We start from the raw sequence: 20,440 nt of genomic DNA, 5'->3' as shown, positions 1-20,440 counted from the left end.
ATTAGACATGGATGAAGTACAAAAAAGGACACAAAAACAAATGGAGGAAGCAAATAGAAATGACGGAAGAGTATGCAATGAAATAAGAGACGACCATTTCAAATGAAAACCAAGTAGAAAAAGTCACGGCAAAGAAAGCGAAGAGAATTTCTACTACACCGCGACTGCTTGAATTGCAAATATTTGATTACGGTGCAATCACTGTGCTGTTAAAAGCAGTGTATGTAACCTGAAAAAATAAGGAAAAGCAAAGTGAAACAAGTTGAGGGTAATGGCGAAGGGCAAACACAGGCAGGTGCGGTAAAAGATGTGTGTTTTCAAACAACAAGTGTGGTAGTTTTAGTACTTTCTAAGCTCAGAACACACGTGTAGAACAACTGAATGCGACTAGCAGTGCATTGCCCAAGTAAGGTAAAAAATAGTTTATATTTAGCATGGATAACGCAAACATTACGCGTTGGCTGCCTTGAAGTTGACCGAAATGTGATAGTAAAAATGCGCACATAAAAGAAGTGATGAAACAGTAAAAACAAACGACTATTCAACGAAAATTCTGCATTGCAATGAAAATGTCGCTTCGGCATTGAATCATGGAACAACAGGCAGACGAACATAAAGGCACATAAAGGAAATAAAAGACAAAAACGTAGAGAATTTCCTATGCAGTAGTGACAGCGATGGCAACTAAATAAAAGCTATACGGAAGCGGGTGGCGGTCTGACGCAAAGACAAAGGCAACTAAACACTTTTAAATTACTAGCGGTGAGCGACCGAAGCGAAACGGGCGGATGGACGGTAGAACGGATAGATACTGCCGTCCCTAAATTGGAGCGCTATGCGTTGCGTTTTCCAATTTCAATGAGTGTCAGCGCGCGCTATCCCCAAACAACGCGGCGTAATTCTTGACGTTTTCTCATTTCCTCTCGTTTTTATTCTCGTTTCCTCTTTTCACTTTTTGTCCTTTCTCTTTCTATCCATCTTCTGCATCCAACTTCAACACGTAGCGCCCTGCCAAAAGTGAGAATTCTATTGCACGGTCATGAGGATTTTTGACAGTTGTTTGGCGCTTGACGCACCAATTTAGGTAGACGGGTGGCTGACTTGCGGGGTTTGAAAAGCATGAATGGTTGGATGGGCTGACAAGTGCAAAGAGAGTGTGTTACCTGCGCATGCTCGAAAATTATTGAATGCATAAACATACATATGTAAATACATACTATGACCACAGATCCGGTGGTGGAAGGCTTAGGTGCTTTAGTACTTGCTTGTTGTAAGCAAATAAAAATAAACAAACAAGCGGCATATAGCATTCATCTGCTTTTGTTGTTGCACAATTGCCGGTTCTTTGGTTCTTTGCTGTTTACCGCATATCGTATTGCAAACAATTATAATAAAAACACAGCGTCTTGTATTTGTAACTGTGCCAAGGAAACATAAATAGCAATACACCAACAATGAGAAGCAATTGAAAAGCAAGCACATTTTTTGAAGTTATGACAAAAGCAAAAAAAATTATTTGGGGGTTATGTGCATGCCGATTGGCATGCAAGTGAAGGAAAATTTGCAAGTATTTTTTTTTTCTTTTTATTTCATTTATTTTCGCCAACACTGCGTGTCGTCGTCTACCTAAACGAAGAGAAAAGAAAATACCTATGCCATTAAACATGCATACTTTTGTACATACCTACATACACTAACAAGTGCTGCGTCAGTTGGCGTCTCTTCTGCCATTTAATGTCTTCCATCAGCGTATTGTCTTCTTTGAACAAACAAAAAGTCTGTAAATATGCAGCCATTTGCACTTAAGCGAAAATATCAAATTTCAATAATGACTACGTTGCCACTGCCATTTGGGTTGTCCAAAAATATGTAGGGTTCTCACTTGTGTAATTTGTAGTTGCACATATTGCTTGGTTCCTGCATTTTTTTTTTGCTGCCAGTTGAAGTGCATTTCCTCAAGTATTTTGTTTTATCATTCACACCATTCTTTGTTTTTTCTTCCTTTCCTCTATTTCCTTCGTTATTTTTGATGCCACACATACTGTGTAATTTACGATTGTGTCTGTGTTACTGTCGCAGATTTAAGTGTTTTTTTGTTTAAGTCCTTCAAGATAACATTGTTTATGTGCCCTTCCATCTGTAGTCGTTATGCAATTTTTAGCTGGAGCACTAATCATAACAAGTGGTTCAGAATATGAAATGCAGCTGCAGGAAGTATGCTGCGAATAGCTTTTCCTGAAAGTATACACAAGTATATCCGTTTGGAATATTTCAAATGTCATAATCCTTTCAAGCGTAGTAGACTACAGTGGAATTACTTTGGTGGTTTAAATTACCTTACATAAACCACAAGACGAACAAAGTTCTGATTTCTTATATTTCTGGACAACTTCTTAAGCAGTGGACCGGAATTGTTATAGAAAGTTGTAAATCAATCCTTTGTTTTTATGCTGACCACTTCTAGAAAGCCAGCTGGAAACTTAATAGAAGAGCCAATATATAAGAATTTATTTTTCTACTTTAAGTAGGCCCTTTCCTACAACTTTCTCGTTTGGACCATGATATATTTGATACTGCTACCGCAGATTCATCACAGATTACCTTATTCGTGAATTGTGCAACTATCCCAAGCGCTATTTTCTTTCCAAAATGTATGTGCACGGTAACCCAACAGAGGTAACAACAAAAACAAAGGTATCGATTGCCAACTTCTCCTCGTTGAATTTTATTGCCTTTATCGTGGCTTTGCCACTAACGAAGACTTAAAGAATCAGTTGATTGGCTGCTTAACTACGGGACATCGTCACTGGAGGTAACTAGACATCTATTCTGGAAGGCACTTTTTCTAGTCGATATCACCGAGAAAAGAAAGCGTGGGAGTGCCTTTGAATATTTGCAGAATGCTCTTTGAAAAAGCTCTCCGTAACAGGCATATGCCGCTGGACCAACTTCGTTATTGACGAAGACCAAACATCATAGTCCCATCCTCAATTTTAAGACATCAGCAGCAAAATATTTTAGCGCTTCTGAATTCTAAGTCGTGATGAAATGACAACGCCGAAAACAAGTTGTAGGAAGGGCTTCATTTTTTCTGGAGAACACATGTGAGATAAGTAAATAATCAGCCTCATTGCGAGTGTCGTGTCGAGTGCAAGTCGTTTTTCGATAGTCGAGACGAATCGAAAATCGCATGGCATTGCCTAAAATTTCGACTCGACTAGTGTATTAAAACAGAAAAACTTGGCAGCACAGTATAGTTTTTGACGATTTTCGTCGTTTACTTTTTTCAGCACGACAGTAGACAATGCCAATGTTATCCAGTCGTACAATTTAGCCTAATTTACGACTTATGCAATAAGGCTGAATATTTCGTGATCAGCAGATAGTTTTATGGTCAACAATGATCGAAAACCTCCTTTTGTAAGTCTATCACCCTCATTGCGAAAGTCGTGTTGAATGCAAGTCGTTTTTCGAGAGACGAATCGTAGCGGAAATTTCACGTCATTGCTTACAATTTCCACTCGACTAGTGTATTAAAACTGAAAAAACTTGGCAGCACTGCATAGTTTTCGACGATTTTCGTCTTTTGGTTTTTCAGCACGGCAGTAGAAAGTGCCAATGTTGTCAAGTCGTACAATTTATCCGAATTTACGACTTACGCAATGAGGCTGAATAGCTTCGCAGAAAGTTCGCAATAAAAACCATCCCCTCGAATTGGAAGATTTTCAGACTATGTCCGCCCACAGTTTGGCGAGAAAAACTCAATTTCTGCAGTAGAAGTTAAGTTATTGGTGAGAAATTTTGAAATTGACTTACGACTGGTTTTGAAAACAGAGTTCTTCTTACTTGGCACCACAACCGTTTGTCGGTTTGAACCACCAAAGACCAAAAAACTTCGCCAATTGCCTCTCTTCTTCACGAAGCTGCGCTTGGTCCCTGAATTCTGTTCGTGGGGGCCATTTCTTTCATTGGTCACCCATAAAAATTTCCTTTCCTGAGATTTCGCTGACAGATCTGGGACTGATGAAAGAAGGTGTATTAAGACTATTTGTTGGCGTGGGTTGATTTTTCCCGATTTCGGATCTGAAAAATACATTTTTTATCATGTGTTATTATATAGCGAGCCAGGTGCGCAAGCTCTCGGTCAAAGGTTACTGACAACACAGTACAGCAACTCTCTGTTACCTAAATACAATTTCACTAATATTAACCTCTGAACAAATAAAAAGTTTAATCGAAAGGGTATTCAACAAACACGAAGCCGAAATAAAGGCACTTAAACGATGACTACTACATAGTGGTATGTTTACAAAACGCTAAAAAGCAAAGCTGCCAAAAAACATAAAACAAAATTTAACAACCAGAGGAAAACCTTAAATCTAGTAAATAAACCGAAATCAGAGGAATGAACCGCATTACACGTGCAACATAAAAATATTTTGCTTACATGTAGCTGTATAAACATAATTGCAGTAAAACGTGAAAAGAAAATTAGAAATAACACAACTGTAATTAACAAAAAGCCACAAATACCAAACGTAAAACCATGTCGAAGACTAGCACAAGCATAAGAAGAGCAACATGAAATGACAAGCATAAAACAGTGAAAACAACCAAACAGTAACAGTAAGCGATGAACAGCAAAATTAGAAAACCTCAACCAACTTTTAGACGTTTCAAACCTCAAATCACAACAAATAGTACATAGGTAACTACTACACACTTAAGTATGCATGCTTGTGTGCAACGGTGTGTGACAGCAGCTGCTCAGCAACAACAATTAACTACAAACATAACTACAGCAACAATAACACCAATATTAATAATAGAAAACGTCAAGAAACATAATTAGAGACAGTAGAGAAGAGCAACAGTAACAGCAACAGCAAAATCAACACAGCTACCAACAACTGTTACCAATTTTAGTGTGGCTTCGTTTTGTTGCTTGCTGCTTCTGCTTCTGTTATGTTCGTAGCGTTTGTTGCCGGTTATACGGTTTTGTGAGCTGTTGCCATTTTTATAGCCACTAAAGCTGGCGATATCGTCAATTGGTACGGACCAACACCGCCACCGCCTTACCACTACCGCCACCGCCTTACCACTACCGCCAACCGCCTTTTAACGATACTTCGCAACTTGTTCGTTTGCTCACTCAATGCACCATCATTTTAGTTTTATCGCTGCAAGCTCTCTTTTGGCATGGAGAAGAGTAATAGCAACTACATATCTTGGCACATACTAGGGAACCGCCATATTTTTCTTTCATGTCTTCTTTTTTGCCCTCCGAATGGCGATAATCTTCATGAGCTAGCGCGCTTCGAAGCAGATTTTTCTGCACAAATGTTAATTTTATGTTGCGCTTATGAATATAAAGAGCTGCACCTTTTTCCCACATTGATATTCATTGGTGTTCGCTTTTTATGGGCGAAAGCTTATTTCGCAAACAAATGTTTAGTGCAACCAAGTGCATAGTTTAAGGAACTAAAATTAAGTTTTTCTCTTTATTAAAATTAAAGCTTTGAAGGTAAAATTCGGTAAAATCAAACTCATATAATTTTACAAGATTTACAACCACTATGGTTCGATTTCTTTCTTATTTCGAAAGCTTGCTTTAAAAATTTTTGGTTTTACAATTAGCCTATTTTAGATACAAAATTTTATAGAATCTTTGCTTGTAGACGGTTCGCTATAACGGAAAGTTACCCCTGCCCAGGTCAGCTACTCTTTCAATCGTCAACGTACTAGATCTCAACTATCGTAGAGCCCAAGAAAAGTATTGTCTCGACGGGGTCGGACCAAAGGGAAATAGGTGTTAGTTAATTAGGCTTTGTTACTTGTTATTTGTTACTTGTCCCCTGTAACGAGATGGTTAGCGTCACTAGCATTATCTATAAGTCAAGTCTGGATAAGTAGGAGTTTAACTTGCTGCGGTACCCAGTTTGGTAAAAATTCTTGGACTGAACCCTCCGCGAGGTTACAGACTGGAAATCGGCACTACAGAGGAGTCCTTTACAACTGTGGGAGGATGCTGTGCTTATGCACTCATCAATCGCTATTTCATACGGAAAAAGACCTTGATCATGGTCTAGAAATACTTAGGCGCTGGTTCAAGGCCGTAAGCATTTCCGTACTAAGGATCAGCCTAGCTGGGAGCTCCTAAGCGAGGACCTTAACCTCTGCTGCGCAAATGTAGCCGAATACGAAGGTTCATGGGATCACTTTTTTTTTGAGGATCCAACCGATGCAATCAAAGTAGGAATAAGGTAGCTTTAGACTTACGCAGACTCTACATATGGGTTGTGTATTGGGGGGTTCTCACTACCCGCGTGGTATCACAACGGGCTCACAATTACGATCCTAGTTGTGCTAACGGGTTCACTGGCAGCCACTCAAACCTAACCCAACGTAATCTACAGTATCCAAACCGTAATTGCGCCAGGGCAACACGGCGCTTCCTTAGGCAACTGCAGGTCCTATGCAATTCGTGATGCATGGGGCAAGAGCTAGTGAAGGTGATTATGGACTCTAATTGAATTTTATTGATTTCCTGTCGGTATAGCATCGGAGCAGTTGGCTGTTTCATGTACGCTCTGTCCGGAGTACTGCATAGTAGCATGTTTGTGGTATCGACCAGTGCATCCTCTTGGTCCCCGGTTGAGGACCGGCGGACCAATTGGCTGATTTTCTTCAACAACGTTTCTTTGACTTTGCCAAGTAAGTCTATTTCGATTTCGCGGTTTCGTGTTTTCAAGTAGGGTGTAGTGACAAACGATGTTGAAGGCTTTCGACAGAATTGACGCTACTGACCGAACTGATTACTGATTCTTACGCAGCGGTGGCTGTGATGAAGCTATGCGCTTTGTGGTAGCCGTGATTATGCCCAAGTACGGTAGTTAAAAGTATGGGAATTAAACGGCCTCACCACTGGAGAAAGGAGAGTTTCCAGGTGATAAAACTTTCCCTTTTTAGCAGATTTCACCGGTTTTACACTCTCCCTCCTTCCACATATCACACATAACGGGAGTGATCATCGAGATATTTAAGATAGTTTACTCCCGCCGTAGCCAATTTTTGCAGCATCAGAATGCTATCGGGACAAATGGTTTTAGATGCTTGTGCTTACTCGAAGGCCACCCGAACTTCACCGCTGATAAAAGTAGGAGGCTCTCCTGATTTGCATCATGTACAACCTTCAGTTCACTCTACGCTTGGCGCGCGCATTTTTTCGGGCGTGTTGAAGCTTGATCACTGAATAAAACTTCTGCACAGCCATTACGGTTCTTCGAGTAGGACAGGAACTTTATGGTCTTGCGGTCTTGAAAGTAGGCAAGTATAACGATCGATATTACTGTGGGTAGTGTTGCTAAAATATATTTCTGGGAGCCGTGGATAGGCTCGCTGAATGCTGGGAGTAGCTGTGAAGTATTTATGTGAGTTCCATTTGGCTCTAGCAACAGGAAGTCATAGACCAAATGGTCCACGTTCTATATGATTTTGGATCAGTATAAGTTTTTAAGTGGATACAATCGTTGGCACATAGGCACATAGGCTTCTGGTCTCAGATAGCAACCGGGCAGCGCGAATCCAAAAACTGCCAACAACAGATTTTTTAGAAGTGATTTGAGTATGCCCATTCAGTTCAAGGGGCAAATTTGAAGTAGCTTGCGACTTACCATTGATTTTTGGAAATATTTTGTTCGCGCGTTTTGTTCCATACAAAGTATATTCGAAAATTTACCAAAATATCTCTTCCCTCTTGAAATTCCCGCCACCGCATATATTTTGAGTACACATTTTTGCGATCATTTTTCAAGTCTTTTTCTCTTTGTTTTGTTTTAAATAATGTCTTTTTATTCTAAAAAAAAAATTGTATGTTCGTATTCGATGCACTACAAATGTCCCGATTTTTTCCACAAAAATCTGGTCACCGTATATATACATATTGTAGATGGAGCGGGGTCACGGACATACATACAAAGGTATGTACACACATATACATACATACATATGTATATTGTATATGCTTCGCTAGTTTTATGTTTAAGTGAAACGAGAACCTCAGAAGGAGTCAAAGATTTTGTAAAACAAAATTTTTTATATGATTTGATCTTGGGAATATGTATATCAATTTATTTCCCTTTCTTTCAAGTTTCATTTATAATTTCAATACCATTTTTAATGTAAATATGCATAAAATTTTACCTACCTTATCCAACGAAATCAACTCCGAATCCAACAAGAATATCTTGGTAGTTATTACTTTGCCTTTTGACCGCTTATTTGACCGACAATTGCCCAGGTAAACGAAAATCCGCGAGTGACGATTGTTAACCAACAGAAACGAGTTCTTGTTGAATGTGAAACAAAAACAAAAGTATGTAGACACAAAACTTGATATACAACACTGCACAAATAACAAAATATCGGATGCGTTTGAGAATTTTTAACTCACACTAGGTATTTTCAGTGCACTCTTTCGCTTGGAGATCTTTAAATTTTGATGCTCTTATTTGGATATGCGCTTACACAAGTAAATTATATATTTTCACTCAATTAGCTCACTCGGCTGTGCACTTAGTTAGTAAATAGTAAATTACACACAAAAATTTAGACATTCAATGACATCAACTTTTTGGGGGCGTTATATGCGTTCAACAGATTTGTATACACTTGCGAGATTTCTGTGTTTTTTTTTCACTGCAAAAATAAGCTATATGTTTGATTGCACTGTATATTTTGGCAAACTGGTTGCTTATAAAGTTTTATTTTAATTATAATTTTTTACGTCACAAAACACACTCGTGTTTATCCGCCAAGAAAAATACTGGAGACCTGTTTAGATCAGCAGCACTTTATTATTTGAGCGTCGAGCAAGTTTGTGTTTGACCTGGTATGTGAAAAGAGAGAGCGATACACAGTGAGTAACTGCGTTCGGGAGTGAATATGCACTGAGCACGCAAGCGAGTGAACAGGTAGCTTTTCAGCTAATAATGGAGATTTGTTGTTTTATTTTATCAATTATGTGATTTCTTTGCATTTAATTATTGTTTTTTACTTTTTGCTGATTTGGTATTGTTTTTAATATTGTCGCTGAATTTTCGTTGTTTTTGTTGTTGTGGTTTTATAACTTGTTTATTTGCGATTTTTTTTAATCTTAATTTGGCTTACTTTTTCAGACCTCTAATTAGTTCCATAAGTAAATATGTTAAGTATATCCTATGTATCTGCGTAGAGCGTAATAAATTTAAAAATTATTGTATTTTTTTGTTTTATTCTATGAAGTTTTATTTTACTTTTAATTGAATTGGCTGAGTTATGTAATTGTTTTCTTTACCAATTTTGTGTTGTCACAAACTTTTACCAAGTTTCATCTCTTAGGGCAAGGTTTTATCATCTAGAAACAAGGACAAGCTAGATGCCCGCTCCCACTAGTTCTGTTTCCAGAGACCATGTGCATAGAGGGTATTGGTGCAGGCGTATATGTACCCAGACTGAAGCTTTTAGTGCCCTTGGGATTTTTCCCCAAGTATTTCCTAAGCGGAACTCTATGCCATCATTGCAAAGTCTAACCTTCCTAGGACTTATCGAAGGGAGAGGATTCTTTTATTAGGATATATTGCGGTGGCACTTAGGACTCTCGCATCTTCGAAGTCAAATGCTCATTGGGCTTGGAGTGTGTGGTAAATCTCCTGGCTGAGGGCAATTCTATCAAATTGTTTTTGGCACCGGGGCACATAGCAGTCCAAGAATGATAGAATGGCGCGACCTTTATTTTTTGGATCGTGATAGCAGTCGGAGAATGAGGAAGATAATCAGTTAGTCAGAATGACCCGATAGTAGAGAAGTCCTCCCTTGCGGTACGGCCTATCACTATGAAGGAAGTGCTCAGAATGGAAAATATCGAATTGAGGGAACTGCACTGGTAAAACGCCATGGGTCATCGCTTCAAAGCTTATTTACTAGGGGGTACAATCAAAAGAGATATAGGCTACTGATAAGCCACACCAAGGGGAGAATGTAAGAATTATTACTGGTATTTAGACGAGGAGAGACCACCTGAGCCTGAGCTAGGAATCTAGTCAAGCGATTTATGTAGTGACGAGCTTAGGGCACAAAAGACCTACAAAAAATACAAATATTGAGTTAAATACGCAGAAATTACCGCTACCTCTTGTTCTATGTTGTGTTAAAATTTCATAGATATATCGATTACCAATAGCTCACTAGAAACAAATATATATGTACATATGTATGTACTCCTTTTTACTATGAGAGTACATATCGCACACCGTCTTCAAAAGAGTCACAACTCAAAATAATATCTACGTTTGTCAGAATATGCGAAAACCTTACATTCTTACCACATGATAATCATATGGGCAAGAGCGACTTTACCTTAAGTTTTTTTTTAACAAATTATAACAAAAATTTGCTCCAAAAATGCCAAAAATGTCAAATTTTGAGTTGTGACCCTTTTGAAGACGGTGTGCGATATATCGACACCTGAGTGGAAGATCACCTATCTCGGCAGCTAGTTCAAAGTTTAAAGCCGTTTCTCTCGAGCTTTGTTTTTTTTTTTTGAATTATGACGCTACTGAAGTAAATGAGCGATATGTAGTTGCAAAATTACAAAAAAAAACATGTTAGTGTGCATTTCGAAAACATTTATTTTCAATATTAATTTTTTATTATGAGTCGTTTATTTGAGATTTATTAATGGCGTTTTCGTTTCTACCGATAATGTTACCTTCTCTTTGCCGCACAAATACTAAGAGGCGGGCAATGAGAAGGCAACATTTTTTGTAGAAACGAAAGCGCCATAAGACTAGCCACTTTACAATCCATTGAGTTTGGTACATACATATGTATGTATCTACATGAACTCAAGTCATTATCAAATGCAGCAAAGTTTTTGTTTCATAAATAAATTTATTCCATTTAACTTCATACATATCTTGTGTCTGCTTTGATTTGCTCTTCGATGCGTAGCATAAAAATTCGGCTTTCACTTTACATTAACACACACAAACTTACACATTTAGTACCTGCTCGCTCAAATCTTTTTTCTAAACATTTCAAGAGCCAATTACTGCAGCTTGTTGGCCACTGATTTTGTATTAAATATGTAGTTCGTGAACACCTTAGATAAATCGCAGTGATTGCACATTTACTACAAACATTTATGTACATTGATGCAGTACTTTCAAAATATAAATCACTGTAGTCTTTTTTCCCCAAACACTTTTTACTTAGACCTTTTTACTAATTTTGTAGGCAAACAATCATCAAATCGTTGTTGGAAACATGCTTGCTTTGCAAATGCTTTGTATTTTGTTTTTATTTACGCTTCGCACTCACATTTCTGTACAATTATGTATTCAACTCTGCACAACACCTTTTATTCGTTAAAATTTAGTTTTTCATCATTTAATTACTATTTTATTGCCAAGTCACTTTGGTTACGACACGTTCATTATTTTCTTTATTTTTTATTACTCGTTGCAAACAGCCATTTCCAAAACTAGTTGCACTTGCCGAATATTTTTTCTTTACCTTGACGCACGACTTCCGCTAAGCAAACACCAAACGCTTGGAATAGTTACCGCAAACTGTGGAGCTCTCAAAGCCAACGTTATTAACAACCCGGCTAATCGTGCAGGCAAACTAACTAGCAGGCCATTTGTGCGGATGCACTCAGCACATAGTACATACATACATATGCATACACGTACATATGGGAGTACTTGTGTATGGATATGTGTGTGGGCGATTTGGGGGTTCTCTGCATGCTCTTAACTCGTACGTGTATAAAATGGGAGCGAAGCGACGGGCACAAGTCGACTTTACGGTGAGCTACATTTAAGAAGGCAACACAACTTTACCTTTTTAAGTGATTAGAATAACGAAAAGAGTGAAAAATCTATTTAAATTAGTTTTTTATTGTTTGGTATTTGTTACTTTTGTGATTTCAATGGCTAGAGGGAGCTCTGGTGGATTAATCGGATTTTATCGGTTGAAGGATCCACCGAAATGCACAGCGTCAATTTAGCAGGAGGAAGCTCAGCTCAGCATGTAAATTCACAAAGAGAATGTGTTCCCAACCATCTGTTGGATGTCCTGGAAAAAGACAAAGCTGATATCACCGCAGTACAAAAAATACTATGAACAGGTTATGACTTGCCTTGCAAGCTAGGGCATATTTGGTCCCACTGTCGGAAAATTCCGCTACTTCGATGTTACAGAAGTCAGCAACGGATCAGATACCTGTTTGCAAATGCACAGTACTACAGCAATTATCACCTTAAGTACACAGGTAATTCGAAGTCCCACATAATTATTATAAGAAGACGTAAATCATTTCCGTATTGAAATAAACGTCCCGCGAGATGAAAAAAATAAACGTTCGAAATAATTATTATGCGAAGACGTAAATAATTTTCGTCTTAAAATAGACGTCCCGAGAGACGAGAAAAATAAAAATCCTACATAATTATTATGAAAAGACGTAAATAATTTCCATCTGAAAATAATCGTCCCGCGAGATGAAAAGAGATATTTCTCGTAAGCAATTATTATACAAAGACTAAAAAAATGTATTTTTAAACAAGGCGCCGATTTCGATCTCAAATACATATAAGGATAATAATTATTTTGGGTCTCTGCTTTTTTCAAATGTTTTTTTTTTTCTTGTTTCAAATATCTCACCTTCACGCATATATATATGTAGCGTGCATCTAGGCGTATGAATGATGTGCTTGTTTTAAGCAAAGAGAGAGCTGCTACATACAATCTGTGCATTTGGGGCAATGCTCTTTGCAAAACCTGTTTGAAGTAACCAGACATTTTGCTTGCCCGCCCACTCCATTTTCTCTCTTCGCCGATACTCTTTATCGAGACAAGTCAATTGTCAGCCGCGGACGCATAGCACCGATTTAAGGCAAGTGCAGCAATGTGCATCGTGGTTCAAACGAGGATGCTAAATGCTAACAATTTGCTTTTGCAATATGTAATAACAGCAAAATTTACGACGCGAATATGTACATATGAACCTTTCAATGGCCATATAAAAAGGCGTTGCTGTCTGGGGAATGTTGTGTGAAAAGAGAATTGTACTGCGTTAAAAACTAAAGGCGGATTCATCGTTTTAGTTCAAAACTTTTTTCCATGTGGTTGTTGTTGTGTTTCTCCAACTATGAGAGGGAAGAAAGAGTTCAGAACTAAAACGATGAATCCACCTTAATAAGGTATTAATGCAATTTCTTAACATAAACGTATATGTATATTAAAAAAGAAAAACGAAACCCCGATAAACATATTTTTAAATTCTATGAAAACAATAGTTTTCCGAAAGCGCACATTTATTTTCCGCATTTGTATGTAATTTACAATAAAATTTAAATAAAAAAAATCATCATTATCTAATTTGATAGTTTAAAGCTTAAGTAGCGTCGTTTTGCTGCTCCTCTTTTTAAGTTTACGCAGCAAATACATTCACCTACTTAAAAATATTTTACAAAACGCAGAAAAAAAGTAAACGCTCTTAAAATAACCTAGGACACTATAAATTGAAATAATCTCTCGCTCACACACAAAGTTAACAAATAGAGAATATTAACAACTTATTCAGGCTGGTTCTGTAATTCATTACCGAGTGAGTTAAAAAAAAAACTCGCTTTAAATTCAATTTGGCAATGTTTGAAATTCACTGCAGAACCTCCCTGAATGTCAATACTAACAATTTTGCTAAACCATTCCCTAAATCTTAATATTTTGCTGTTGGTCCATCTTCGTTTAGTTGGCGTCCACTTTTCTCGGTACCAAAGCTTTGGTGGTGACCACTGCCGATGAGTCAGTTGCTGCTGGTTTGTTTGTTGTCGCTACCGGTTTAACAGCTAATAGCGGTGGTGCTGCTAAATCCAGATCTAAATTCGTTTTGATTTCAATGCGCATTTGTTGCTTCTTCTCCACGCGCAATTGCTGCTTCGGTACCACCGGCACTTCTACGTCACCAATCTTTTTCAGTTCAACTGCTGCCCTTTTAGGTTGCGCCATCATTTTCGCCGCTTCCTCCTTTTGCTCTAATACAAGTGGCATATTAGTACACGCTCCCATGCCTAGTTTTTGTTTCACTTCCGCCAGAGTAGCAGCAGCTTTTTCGCGCGCTTTCTCAGCGCCCATCTCTAGCACATATACCAATTCATTGCGTCGCACCAGTTGTTGATTAATTTTATTTCGTATAGGCCGTAAATGCTCCACAATCTCTTCTGCCACACGCATTTTATATTTGCCAGTATCAATACTTTTGGCTTCTTCGCAAATTTGCTGCACACTCTTGCCAGAGAGTAGCGAATGTATGGCTATCAGGTTGCTTACGCCCTGACGTGTTTCAGGATTGTAGTGTACATCCGAGCAGAAGTCTGTAACTGCCTTCTTCACCTTCTCGATAATCACATCTGCTTCGTCTGTGAGGTTGATAACAGCTTTTGGATCAACATCAGACTTTGACATTTTTTTACTTGGATCCCGTAAGGAACGTATGCGCGCAGCAGACTTATCACTAATTACAGCATGGCATATGGGAAATGTATTACCGTATTTGGTATTAAATGTGCGAGCCAAATGCTGAGTGAGTTGTATATGTTGAACTTGATCCTCACCGACGGGTACGTGAGTGGCCCTGCAATATAGCAATTTTATTGAAGCAATAAATAAATTGGACATAGAAACATTTTACGCACTTGTAAAGCAGGATATCTGCAGCTTGCAACACAGGATAAACAAATAAGCCAAGTGGGATTTCTTTAACAGCGCGCGTCTTTTCCTTGTACTGAGGCAGATGGCCAAGCCGTGCCATGGTTGTCATGCAACCCAAAATCCACGACAGCTCTGCGTGCTCTTTTACCGCCGACTGCACAAATAGTGTGGATTTTTCTGGATCAATACCACAAGCCAACATTGCCGCCGCCATTTGAAAGATATTTTCCCGTAGAGTTACTGGTTCCTGCAACACAATATAGAAATCCACTTATTTAATAACCGTGTTACAATTGAGATTACCTTTTCATTTGGTTGAAAGACTGACCTGTGGCACTGTTATCGAGTGCATGTCCACAATGCAAAAAGATACATCCTCTTTGGCATTCTGCAGTCTCGTCCAATTTTGTACCGCTCCCAGGTAGTTGCCCAAATGTAATGCACCGGTAGGCTGTATGCCTGAGAAAACTTTTCGTGGATATTCAGTATTCTATAAGGTGTAAATTCATATTTAAAGTACTGTAACATTTTAACAGTAATTAGCTCATACCTCAACAACTTCCTTGGATCTCTGCACGGAAGGCATAGCTATACCCATTCGCGACTGATGTTGCAACAGAAAGATTGTGCTGCTCCCACGCAATGCATCTCGAGCTGCGACACCTGACAACACCCTTAATGTATTCATTATGATGTATACAAAACGAAAATATAATATATATATTGTATTTTATGCTTTTAGTTATTAAAATTGGATTAGTTTTGCCAAAAGAAATTTTCTGAACTGAAACTGAATTGTACAATTTTTTCCATTGACAGTTGGTGTTGCCATGTAATGACAGCAGCAATTTTCGTTGTGTGGAATTGAGGAATTTATGATAGCTCAGTAAATTGGACTTTTTCTCAAAAAATATTGTAACAGCGATTTTTTGATGCAATTTACTTCTATTTCCGTAAAATATTGTTAAATAAAAATTTGTAGAGAATTTAATTTCCCACATTTAACTCTAGAACCATAATACACGTAAATTTTACGAATATACAATTTTCAAATTGTGATTGCACAACGTGGAAAATGTTTCAAACAAATCGGATCGACTTTAATTTTTTTTGCTGCCATATTGGGTTTTGAATTAAAAAAAAAATGCTCTAGCTCTGTAATCAGCAACCACAAAAACATAAGAACCTGACCTGAGATTCGTAATAAGCGGCCCCAAGAACCCTAGAGGAAAACATTTCCAGCGGATCGAATCGATTTTAATTTTTAGGCCGCCATATTGGATTCGCCATTATGAATTTTTAAAATAATGCCCTAGCTTCGTAATCAGCAACCCCAAAAACATAAGAACCTGCTGTTATTTTTTCTATTTTATTATTGGGTTCTCCGGTAGCTCAAAAGTTGTAAAACAAAATCTAATTTACGGTTAGATTAGACGACATGTTGAGTTTTTCAAAAGGCCACACTGTTTTTAAAGGAGGGTGTCCATGTGATCACTTTAAGACCTTAATCTTTGTAATCCGTCCTATAAAATTTTGGCCATTGTACTGTACCGGTGGACGTTATATGGAAATAAATTTTACCCCGCTTTCCTTACATCGCTATGTTTGGCACGTTCCCGGCCGTGATCTAAGCGTCGTACAAAAAAAAATGTAGGTATAAAAGTTTTGGAGAATGAAATTCTCTACTACTTTGGACCTTCAAAATGCTATTCGGCCCTATGCTGAATATCGTCATCCCCATCGACGACGATCGTCAGCGCCTGAAGATGACCGTATCGTCACTTTTACTGACGGTGACGATATTCAACATAGGGCGGGTTTATTTTCAACAGAGATTGTCGAAAAATGGCGAAAACCGTGACAATGTAAAACTTTATTTAATGAAACGACTTCATTTTTTATAAGTATTTCAATCTATTATTTTAATTCCTTCTCGTATCTTTGTGTATCTTAGCAAGGGTACACTCAAGAAAATAAAAGTTGTTAAAATAACAAATTTTAATTTCAAGTATATTGTACGTTAAAAAAAAATGTTTTAAATATAAGGATACGTCAATACAAGCGGGCAGATAGACAGAGCCGGAAGCGTTCCCACGACAGTCGGGTCTACGTAACCGGAACGACCCAGATTTATATCTGGCCAAGGACTGTCACTCCAGCAACACTCCCCAAAAAGCCTTTGGGGAGTTTGTATGCTGTTACAACAACAACAACAACAGAGCCGGAAGCGTTCCCACGACAGTCGGGTCTACGTAACCGGAAGGACCCAGACTTATATCTGGCCAAGGACTGTCACTCCAGCAACACTCCCCAAAAACTCTTTGGGGAATTTGTATGCTGCTACAACAACAACAACAGAGCCGGAAGTATCATATCTCATGATTCATGTGCCAGAACAGATATGGTAAGACTGAGTGCAAAATTATTTTCTGTTTAAGTATGTAGTAGTTAATTTTGTAAAATGGATTTTAGGTGAAATATTGGGGATTGACGATCTTTAACATTTTACTATAGGAAGAGATGATCTCAGATTGAATTCTTATATATGTACATTTTCTGCTTGTAAGCCCGTTCAGTCAACCCACCCCATTACAAAATTAAATCATCCTTTCTTCAACGGATTCTCGCACAATACTCTCCATTTATTTTAAAATAAAACCTTTTACATACTAACAATACTCTCCATTTATTTTAAAATAAAACCTTTTAATTTCGTTACATGTTTCGCATTTCGTGTTAAATATTCAGCCGTATCGCCAAATCCATGTGACTAAATCGTTACCTTAATTTAACGTTTTTTTAATATTTGGGAATATTTGTTCACATGGAATTCAGAGCAAAATAATCGCAATTTCTGCGACAATTGTTTTAATATAATTCATAAATAAGTTTACACGAAATTAAAGGCAGAGTGAGTGTTTAGCAAAATGTTAAGTGATTAAGTGGTGATTATTGCTTCCCTAATATAGATAGCACTGACTAAGATTAAAAGTTGATGGGCTTTCCGAAGGCAGCCGCAACATTCGCTTCTCGCAGAGCTTCGGCGCAGGTCTGCAAGAAAAAAAATTAAAAATAATTAGGAACGTTTCCACTATGTATATGTATAAATCATACGGGATGGGCATGGCAGACACGAGCAATATCTTCAGCAGAAGCACCATATTCCATGGCCAACACAGCTTCGTTAATCAGCTCACCCGCGGCCTATGTTAAGAAAAAAAAGTATGAGGAAAAAGTATCACCTCACTATAAATTTTCACTACTTACAGGTCCAATGATATGTGTGCCCAGCACACGGTCAGTACTCTTATCCGCTAACACTTTAACAAAACCATCTGTCTCGTTATTGGTCTTAGCACGCGAGTTAGCTAAGAATGGGAACTTGCCAACTTTATATTCCACTCCCTCTTCCTTTAATTGCTCCTCAGATTTGCCTACCCACGCGACTTCCGGATGTGTGTATACCACAGATGGCACGCAGTTGTAATCAATGTGCACATGTCCACCTAGAATACCCTCTACGCAAATAATGCCCTCATCTTCAGCTTTGTGTGCCAACATAGGACCATGAATGCAATCACCAATTGCATAAATGTTTGGTACAATAGTTTGGAAGGTTCCATTTACTGGGATACGCCCTTTGTCGTCCTTCACAATGCCTACAGATTCGAGTCCAAGACCTTCAGTATATGGGCGACGGCCGACACTCACCAACAAAGCGTCGCAAGTTATGTCTTGCTTTTCACCAGATTTTGCGTTTTCAACCGAGACGGTTACGTTATTACCACTGCGAGAGGCGGCAATCACTTTGGTGCCCAACAAGAATTTTAAGCCTTGCTTGGTCAACACTTTCTGGAAAGTCTTCGATACTTCGGTGTCAATGCCAGCACCACCAATGGTTGTCATGAATTCCACAGCAGTGACTTCAGCGCCCAAACGTGACCAAACGGAGCCCAACTCCAAGCCGATAACGCCAGCGCCAATGACAACCAACTTCTCGGGTACCTGCTTGAGTGAGAGCGCGCCTGTGCTCGAAACAATGACTTCCTCGTCGATCTAGCAGATAAGAGACACGCAAAGTGAAAATCAATATACACTTGTGATCAGCTAATTAAGTCTGCAACATTTTGATCAATTTTGGCTATTTTTCTTTTGTTTATTTAATGCTTATTATTTTTCCATAAAAGTCTAGCTCATTATATAACAAACGCTACATAAATCCAGATTTCAAACTTTGTGCAAAAATTATGAAAAATCTGAAAAATTATAAAAATTCATGACGCATTTTTTTCATACAAAAAAAATTGTCGAATTTATTTTGTATGTAAAAAATTTGTAATGCAGTCAGAAAAAAATGTATTAAAAATCAACGCGATTTTTTAGCAGCTTAAGACTTGCACATTATTGCCCTAGAATTTAATGGGTTATTAAACTGCATACTCAAAAAAATTCTAAAAAGTCTGAATAAAAAGTTGAAAATTTAGTTGAAATTTAAATTTTCATAATTTTTGCCCACAGTTTGAAATCTGGATTTCTAAGGTGTTTGTTATATAATGAGCTAGACTTTTATGGAAAAATAATAAACATTAAATAAACGAAAGCAAAATAGCCAAAATGTATCAAAACGTTACTGGCTTAATTAGCTGATCACAAGTGTATATATTTCTGTGGTCATAAGCAATAACCGCCTAAGTCGACTTAAGAAAGAATTGAGTTATATACCTATGCTATCGTATTCTGCAACTGTTATTCCATGTGTACATGAAATCCCGATCTGGCCAGCTAGGCAATTTCAAATGTTATAGACGAACATATTTTGGTTTCCCCATAAGGTTAACATTAAAGTCCAAATGTTTAAAACGTTTTTTCTGGAATTCAGGTTTTTCGACTTTGGCGATTATTGCTTATGACCACAGATATTATAATCGTTATGAGTAGTTTGTCAGTACACACCTCAATTCCGGGGAATGGTGTAACTTCACTACCTGTGGCAATCATGATGTTCTTGGTTTGCACAGTCTCAACGCTGCCATCATCTTTCTTCACTTGCACTTCATTGGGATTGACGATTGTACCTAAACCGGTAAGTTGAGTAACATTGTTCTTCTTGAACAACTGTGCTATGCCTCCGGTAAGTGCTTTGACCGAGTTTAGTTTTTGCTGCATAAGTTTGTCCAAGTCCAAAGATACGCTGCCACAATTAATACCGCGATTGGCTAAATCACCAGAGTGAGCCATGTGATAGTAATGCGAATTGTTTAGCAGAGATTTCGAGGGAATGCAGCCCACATTAAGGCAAGTGCCACCCAATGTGGGATTTTTCTCAACACTTACGGTCTAGAAGAGTATAAAAACAATTAAATTTGTAGAATGTATGTACAGCATTCAAAAATCCCAAAGAGTTTTTGGGGAGTGATGTTGAATTGACAGTCCTTGGCCAGATATAAAACAGGGTCGTTCCGGTTACGTAGACCCGACTATCGTGGGAACGTGTTGAATGTATATATTAGCTGAAGTTCGTTATCTCTACTTACTTTCAAACCCAACTGGGCGGCCTTGATGGCAGCAACATAACCACCAGGGCCAGAGCCGATCACCACCAAATCTGCCTCATGAGTGCTCGAGTAGAAACGGCCATTTAGCGCGCCCAATATAGCTCCATTTGTGCGCAATGGCGTCTATAAAA

The 20,440-nt window shown here is 38.2% G+C and overlaps 3 protein-coding genes across 10 annotated transcripts in view; all 3 read right to left on the bottom strand.

Annotated features, from left to right (window-relative positions):
* The window catches only part of LOC118739453 (caldesmon-like), a 185,793-nt gene extending 173,873 nt beyond the window's left edge, over window positions 1–11,920 (bottom strand). For 3 of the 8 annotated variants that reach the window (XM_036470782.1, XM_036470786.1, XM_036470781.1), the window contains exons 1-2: window positions 11,359–11,916; window positions 8,207–8,887 (exon numbers count right to left, since the gene is read on the bottom strand). The gene's annotated coding sequence lies outside the window, so the exon portion shown is untranslated. Of the gene's footprint in view, window positions 1–8,206; window positions 8,888–11,358 lie in introns of all 8 variants that reach the window. The other 5 variants (XM_036470784.1, XM_036470785.1, XM_036470783.1 and 2 more) reach the window with 4 other exon arrangements.
* Window positions 11,921–13,340: 1,420 nt separating this feature from the next.
* Window positions 13,341–15,557, bottom strand: LOC118739452 (tryptophan--tRNA ligase, mitochondrial). The gene is made up of 4 exons (XM_036470777.1): window positions 15,305–15,557; window positions 15,083–15,244; window positions 14,739–15,001; window positions 13,341–14,677 (listed from the first exon to the last, which is right to left on the bottom strand). Exons 1-4 carry the CDS (start codon window positions 15,440–15,442, stop codon window positions 13,792–13,794), a joined length of 1,449 nt encoding a protein of 482 aa, XP_036326670.1. The 5' UTR covers window positions 15,443–15,557; the 3' UTR covers window positions 13,341–13,791.
* Window positions 15,558–17,457: 1,900 nt separating this feature from the next.
* On the bottom strand, window positions 17,458–20,432 carry LOC118739451 (dihydrolipoyl dehydrogenase, mitochondrial; the record flags this gene model as incomplete). Its single annotated transcript, XM_036470776.1, is given in 5 exon segments — window positions 17,458–17,805; window positions 17,869–17,958; window positions 18,022–18,810; window positions 19,708–20,091; window positions 20,289–20,432. Coding segments are annotated over 5 exon segments (1,473 nt in total), but the record flags the coding sequence as incomplete, so codon positions are not given.
* Window positions 20,433–20,440: the final 8 nt, after the last annotated feature.

This window comes from Rhagoletis pomonella, unplaced genomic scaffold (genome assembly GCF_013731165.1).
Source record: "Rhagoletis pomonella isolate Grant_MI unplaced genomic scaffold, Rhpom_1.0 Rhpom_scaffold_00005, whole genome shotgun sequence".
In the NCBI taxonomy this organism is placed as follows: domain Eukaryota; kingdom Metazoa; phylum Arthropoda; class Insecta; order Diptera; family Tephritidae; genus Rhagoletis; species Rhagoletis pomonella.
This window is presented reverse-complemented; position numbering and strand designations above follow the sequence as displayed.

Excerpts from the sequence above, each read along its gene's own strand:
- LOC118739452 (XM_036470777.1), bottom strand. The coding sequence starts at position 15,442 with ATGAATACATTAAGGGTGTTGTCAGGTGTCGCAGCTCGAGATGCATTG. Across the intron at positions 15,245-15,304 it reads GATCCAAGGAAGTTGTTGAG|AATACTGAATATCCACGAAA; the intron begins GTATGAGCTAAT and ends TACACCTTATAG. Across the intron at positions 14,678-14,738 it reads GCAGATATCCTGCTTTACAA|GGCCACTCACGTACCCGTCG; the intron begins GTGCGTAAAATG and ends GCTATATTGCAG.